General features: G+C 49.4%; 1 protein-coding gene across 1 annotated transcript in view; it reads left to right on the forward strand.

Moving 5' to 3' along the window:
• CSMD2 (CUB and Sushi multiple domains 2) overlaps nucleotides 1-7,061 on the forward strand; it is a 225,955-nt gene that overhangs the window by 192,646 nt on the left and 26,248 nt on the right. The window contains 6 exon segments of the mRNA XM_031063038.1: nucleotides 1-54; nucleotides 1,769-1,849; nucleotides 1,937-2,050; nucleotides 3,048-3,236; nucleotides 4,728-4,874; nucleotides 5,483-5,671. The exon segment at nucleotides 1-54 is cut by the window's left edge and continues 10 nt beyond it. Coding sequence (XP_030918898.1) covers nucleotides 1-54; nucleotides 1,769-1,849; nucleotides 1,937-2,050; nucleotides 3,048-3,236; nucleotides 4,728-4,874; nucleotides 5,483-5,671 — 774 coding nt within the window.

Genomic DNA, 7,061 nt, shown 5'->3' on the forward strand with positions numbered 1-7,061 from the left:
TGAAATTCCACAGCGACGGCGCCAACGGAGGCATCTTCGCCATCTACTTCTATGGTCTGAGCTGCTGCATTCCTGGGGGGGAAATGTTGGGAATATTGGGGAATAGGTCTGGGAAAATGCAAAAAAATACCCTTTTATCCCAAATTTTCCACAGAGATGTTCAGCCCTGTTTTTTTTAATGAAGTTTTTCAGGCTGGGTTTCCCCGGGAAGTTTTTCAGCCCAGTTTTTTTCCATAAAGTTTATCAAACCAGTTTTTTTTCCAGGAAGTTTTTCAGCCCATTTTTTTTCACAAAATTTTTCAAACCAGTTTTTTCTAGGAAGATTTTCAGCTCAATTTTTTTCCACAAAGTCTTTCAAACCAGTTTTTTCTAGGAAGTTTTTCAGCCCAATGTTTTTTTTTCCACAAAATTTGTCAAACCAGTTTTTTTCCAGGAAGTTTTCTCAGCTCAGTGTTTTTCCACGAAGTCTTTCAAACCAGTTTCTTCCAGGAAGTTTCTCAGCTCAGTTTTTTCCACAAAGTTTATCAAACCAATTTTTTTTTCTAGGAAGTTTTTCAGCCCAGTTTTTTTCCACACAATTTTTCAAACCAATTTTTTCCAGGAAGTTTCTCAGCTCAGTTTCTTCCAGGAAGTTTTTCAGCCCAGGTTTTCCATGAAGTTGTCCAGTCCAGTTTTTTTCCACAAAATTTTTCAAAACAGTTATTTTTTTCTCCACAGAGTTTTTCAGTTCATTTTTTTGCAGGAAGTTTTCCAGCCCAGTTTTTTTTTTTTTCCCCCACAAAGTTTTGCAAATTTTGCCCTTTTTCACCTTTTTCACTTGGACTTTGCTCAAGTCACTCTGAGAACTCCAAGGATTTGCAGCTGGAAACATTCTCACTCTTGGAAATCTTTGTGGGAAAAAATCACTAATTCCAGGTTTTTAGAAGAAATAAAGGGATGGGATTCCCTGGATAATATTTTCATTTAGGAGGTACTGGAGCAGCCTGGGTGGGTGGCTGAATTCCACTGAGTCCACCAAGATCCTTTTTCAGCATCCCAAAAAGTGCTGGTGACATTCCCAAAGGAAAAACATTGTCCAAAATCTTCCTTTTGGGGTGGAAGAAACATCAGGATACAAATTCCTGCCTTTGTCTCTGTGGGATTTGTGGGGGGAAAGATCTGGTTGGATTTGGCCAATTCTGTTTCCTGGTGGAGAAGGAGGAATTTCCTTGTGGAAAGGGAGGAATTTCGTAATGGAAAGGGAGAAATTTCCTTATGGAAAAAGCAGAATTTCCTGGTGGAGAGGGAGGATTTTCCTGATGGAAAAGGAGGAATTTCCTAATGGAAAGGGAGAAATTTCCTTATGGAAAAAGCAGAATTTCCTGGTGGAAAAGGAGGAATTCCCTTGTGGCAAGGGAGAAATTTCCTGGTGGGGAGGGAGGAATATCCTGATGGAGAGGGAGGAATTTCCTCATGGAAACAGAGGAATTTCCTGGTGGAGAGGGAGGATTTTCCTGGTGGAAAGGGAGGATTTTCCTGGTGGAAAAGGAGGAATTTCCTTGTGGAGAGGGAGGATTTTCCTGGTGGAAAAGGAGAATTTCCTGGTGGGGGGGTGAGGAATTTCCTGGTGGAGAGGGAGAAATTTCCTTGTGGAAATGGAGGAATTTCCTTGTGGAAATGGAGGAATTTCCTGGTGGGGAGGGAGGAATTTCCTGGTGGGGAGGGAGGAATTTCCCTGCTTCCATCGCGGCTGCCTTCAGGATGTGCTGCTCCTCCCTTGCTTTCCCAGCTTTCCAGCTTTTCCGCTGCCAGCCTCCCACCATGGTTCCCAACGCCGAGATCGTCACAGAAAACGAGGAGTTCAACATCGGTAAAGCCTTCCCTCATCCTCCTCATCCTTATTCCCCCTTTTTTGGTGCATTTCCCCCACCCATCCCTGTTTTCCATCCCTCCCCAGGTGACATCGTCAGGTACCGGTGCCTCCCCGGCTTCACCCTGATCGGGAACGAAATCCTCACCTGCAAACTGGGCACCCACCTGCAGTTTGAGGGGCCCCCACCCACCTGTGAAGGTAAAAAATCCGCAAATCCCACGTTTCCCTGCTCAGGGAAGGAGCTGGGGGACGTTTTTTGGCACGTTTTTCATCCTTGTTGTTCATTTTCCCATTTTTAGGAGTGTGGGGTTTTTGGGAGGAGGGAGTGAGACCCTCCCTGAGCAGGAATTGGAGTTCTCATGTCCCAGTTAACAAATCCATGGGATGAGCTGTGGTTCCAGCTTTTGTTCTAACAAAGTTCCCAGGGATTCCTGGAGAGGTTTTTGTGCCTCAGGAGAATGATGGTTGTGGTGCTGCTCGTTTTGGGAGAGGTCAAGGCATTGGGAATGGATTGTTGGCTTTGCTCCTTTCTTTAAGTGTGACAGTTGTTGGGATTTGTGGGATTTGGGGATTCTTTGAGCCCCAAGGATCAAAGCAGTGGGAATGGTTTTTTGGCTTTGCTGCTCCTTTCTTGGAGTGTGACAGTTGTTGGGATTTGTGGGATTTGGGGATTCTTTGAGCCCCAAGGATCAAAGCAGTGGGAATGGTTTTTTGGCTTTGCTGCTCCTTTCTTGGAGTGTGACAGTTGTTGGGATTTGTGGGATTTTGGGATTCTTTGAGCCCCAGGGATCAAGGCTTTGGGAATGGTTGGTTGGCTTTGCTGCTTCTTGCTCCTTTCTTGGAGTGTGACAAAATTGTTGGGATTTTTGGGATTTTGGGAGGAGGGAGTGAGACCCTCCCTGAGCAGGAATTGGAGTTCTCATGTCCCAGTTTGGGATCCCATTTTGGGATTCTTTGAGCCCCAGGGATCAAAGCAGTGGGAATGGTTTGTTGGCTTTGCTGCTCCTTGCTCCTTTCTTGGAGTGTGACAAAATTGTTGGGATTTTGGGATTCTTTGAGCCCCAGGAATCAAGGAATGCAGGGGTCGTGCTCTGCCTCGAGCTGGCCCATCAGGACAGACCTTGTGCTTCCATCCTTCCTCTGAAAAATGTTCATTTCACCTTCATTCCCACTGAATGTCCACCTCCATCCCCAGTGCACTGCCCCATGAACCAGCTGATGACGGATTCCACCGGCGTGATCCTGAGCCAGAGCTTCCTGGGGAGTTACCCCCACTTCCAGACCTGCTCCTGGGTGGTGAAGGTGGAGCCAGGATACAACATCTCCCTCACCATCGAGTACTTCCTCAGCGAGAAGCAGTTTGATGAGTTTGAAATCTTCGATGGTGAGAGATTCCCTCCCCATCCCATCCCAAACCTTCCTGGGGTTCCATAATCCCAACCAGTCAAGGGGGAAGGAGCATTCCAGGGCCAGCTTCCCACCTGGAACCTCCTGCTGGCCTTCCAGAAAGCTCCTCACTGATTCCTGGCATAAGGAAACAGCTAAAATTCGATTTTTTTTGGGGTGGATCTGAAGGATTTTTCCAAGGGGCAGGAGTTGGGTGTGATGGTGCTCACAGGGGTCTGAGGATGAGGGAAGAGACGAGGATCTGACTCTGTGTTTCAGAAGGTTGATTTATTATTTTATGATATATATTGTATTAAAACTATACTAAAAAAATAGAAGAAAGGATTTCATCAGAAGGTTAGCAAGGAATAGAAAAGGAATGGAATGATAACAAAGGCTCTGTCTCAGACAGAGAGTCCGAGCCAGCTGGACTGTGATTGGCCATTAATTAGAAACAACCACATGAGACCAATCACAGATGCACCTGTTGCATTCCACAGCAGCAGATAACCATTGTTTACATTTTGTTCATGAGGCCTCTCAGCTCCTCAGGATGAAAAATCCTAAGGAAAGGATTTTTCATAAAACGTGTCTGTGACAGTTGGGAAACTCCTGGGAGGGGGATGGCAGCAGAGATTGCTGCAGGGGATGAGTTGGGAAAGTGGGAATTCTCATCCCTGAAGGCCGCAGGGAGCAGATTCTGCAGCCCCTGGAGCTCTTGGGAATGGGGAGAGGATTCTCAGGATCAACAGAGCAGACACAGAGGCTGTGCTGGTGCTCCTGGGGTCACTGTGAGGACCTGAGCAAAATCCTGCTTTTCCTGTGATCTGCTTTGCTCCTGGATCCCATAGAGCCCTGGAACTCCACAGAGAGCTGGGAGCTGCCTTTCCTCAGGGAAATCTCCCTGTGCTTGTTCCTCCTGCAGGGACACTGAGCCCCACTGAGCTCCATGGCTGCTGTGATGTTGTATTTGCAGGGTGCCCCATGGCAGGAGGGAATGATGCATCTGACTCCATGTTCTCAGAAGGCTAATTTATTATTTTATGATACTATATTATATTAAAGAATGCTGTACTATACTATACTAAAGCATACAGAAAGGATAATTACTGAACGCTAAAAAGATAATAATGAAAACTCGTGACTCTTTCCAGAGTCCTGACACAGCTTGGCCCTGATTGGCCAAAGAGTGAAAACAACTCACAGCAGAATCCAATGGAACAATCACCCATGGGTAAACAATCTCCAAACACATTCCACACGAGCAAAACAGAGGAGAAGCAAATGAGATAAGAATTGTTTTCCTTTTTAAAGACATTCCAAAGGAGCAAAACACGGGAGAAACAAATCAAATAATCATTGTTTTCCTTTTTCTCTGAGGCTTCTCAGCTTCCCAAGAGAAGACTCCTGGAGCGAAGGAATTTTTCAAAAAAAAATGTGAATGCCACACTGTGACTTGTCCCTTTTCCCTGTCCCCTGTTCCTGGCAGGTCCCTCGGGGCAGAGCCCCCTGCTGCTGTCCCTCAGTGGGAATTACTCAGCCCCTCTGACCGTCACCAGCAGCGGGAACAGCGTCTTCCTGCGCTGGTCCTCCGACCACGCCTACAACAGGAAAGGCTTCAAAATCCGCTACTCTGGTGAGTCCCAGCTGCCTCTGCCAGCAGCAGAGAATCCATGGGATTCCTGCAGAGATCCAGCTGACAGGGCAGGAGCTGCCAAGGCAGGGGAGGCACAAAGCCGGGCGCGTTCCCAGCTGGGAAGGTTGGGAAAGGCAGGGTCTGTCCAGGAGAAACCTTGGAGCTTTGGCTCAGTCTCAGCCACTCTGTAATAATCAGGATTGTGGGATCACAATCAGGAGAAACTCCAGGGAGAAACCTTGGAGCTTTGGCTCATTTCCCAACCACTCTTCAGAACCAGAAGCCTGATGTGGACAGTCATTGATGCCAGGGACTGGATATTGGGAAAGGTTTCTGGGTGAGGTGGTGGCCAGGCACTGGAAAAGTCTGTCCAGGCTTTGCTCAGCAAATGAATTAAGGAATATTTAATTACCAGGAATGACTCCTTATTCCTGGAGCTGGGTGAAGCTCAGACCAGAGCCCTGCACTCCATCCCCACTTCCACTCCACGTTTATCCATCGCCTATTTTTGCTCTGGGGTTTTTGGGGAAGCTCGGTGTAATTCCTGGGAGTGGGAAGGGAATGACCCTACTGCTGACTGGTTTGCTTTTCCCTGCCCTCCTTGCCAGCTCCCTACTGCAGCCTCCCGCAGCCCCCAGCCCACGGGATGATCCTGAGCCTCTCTGGGCTGCGCCCCGGCAGCTCCGTGCGCTTCGGCTGCGACGCCGGCTACCGCCTGGTGGGACACAGCACCTCCACCTGCGCCCAGCACCCCCAGGGCCACTTCCACTGGAGGGAAGCCACCCCCCTGTGCCAAGGTGAGAGCAGGGACGCGTTGGGATCGAGTTCTGAGAGTCCCTGGAAAAGCAGTGAAAAAAAACTATATTGGAATTGGATAGTTCTGTGGTGAGAACCAGCTCAGAGCGCTGAGGGTGATCCTCATCTCCAAGGCTTTGGGAATAGATGGCAAAGAGGAAAAGGAATGACTGGGAGCTGGAAAAGAGCAGCAGGGAAAAGGTTGGATTTTCCAGGTGCTTTCTTTTCCCTGGGAGAGCCATTGGTATTCAGCCTGGCACCCAGCGCCCCCAGGGCCACTTCCACTGGAGGGAAGCCACCCCCCTGTGCCAAGGTGAGAGCAGGGACGCGTTGGGATTGAGTTCTGAGATTCCCTGGAAAAGCAGTGAAAAAAAATCAACATTGGAATTGGGTAATTGGGAGTTGAGAACAAGCTCGGGGCGCTTAGGGTGATCCTCATCTCCAAGGCTTTGGGAATAGATGGCAGAGAGGAAAAGGAATGACTGGGAGCTGGAAAAGAGCAGCAGGGAAAAGGCTGGATTTTCCAGGTGCTTTCTTTTCCCTGAGAGAGCCATTGGTATTCAGCCTGGCAGCCTGTCTAGACAGCAGGCCTTGGAGAGGGATTGGCCAGCCCTGAGCTCGCTGCAGTGACACTCCTGTCGCCATCAGTGCCGCCAGGGATGGGTCTGATCCTGCCTCTGGCGCTGCTGACACCTCTCAGAGTTCACCTGCCAGCTGCTCTGGGATCCTGCTCCATGCTGGGGTAGGAATGGGATAAAAGCTGGGCCTTGCATGGGGAGAGACCCAGGGCTCTGCTGATGCTCCTGCACAGGCAAAGTTTGGGCTCTCTGGCCCTCCACTGGGCTCCATGTCACCAAAAAGTGACTTTTTCCTGCTTTTCCAGCCCTGTTTTTGTGCACAGGGAACACCAGGAAGGGGAGTGTGTTGGAGTGGCTCAGGAGCTGAGCTGGGGCTGCTCCAGGAGGGAATGGGTTTGTCTGGAAGCACAGGCAGATATTGGGGTCAGGGGTTAGGGCTGTGTCTTCTGGCAGGTTCTGCCCATCTCCCAACCCCACAGAGCCCTTAGGAACTTCCCAGTGGAGCTTCCCAGGTTCAGGCTGCTCTTCCTTTGGGCATCCCACCTTCTCCATTCAGGAGGGAAGTGGATCTCCCTTTTCCCCACAGCCAGGCTTGGAGAGGGATGGGTACCACAGGGTGGGTTTGGAGTCAGGTCTGGATTTGCTTTCCCTCCTCCTCCTCATGCTGCTGGAAAAGCAGATCTGGGGACATTTCCCAGCGCTGGCAGGGTTGGGAAAAAGGGTGACAGCATAAATGGGCGTGATTGTTTGTGCATTTTGGCTGTCACCTGCTGTCCCCTCCCTGCCCTGCCCCCTGAGCCCAGGATCCCAGCAG

Source organism: Geospiza fortis, unplaced genomic scaffold, assembly GCF_000277835.1.
Source record: "Geospiza fortis unplaced genomic scaffold, GeoFor_1.0 scaffold289, whole genome shotgun sequence".
NCBI lineage: Eukaryota > Metazoa > Chordata > Aves > Passeriformes > Thraupidae > Geospiza > Geospiza fortis.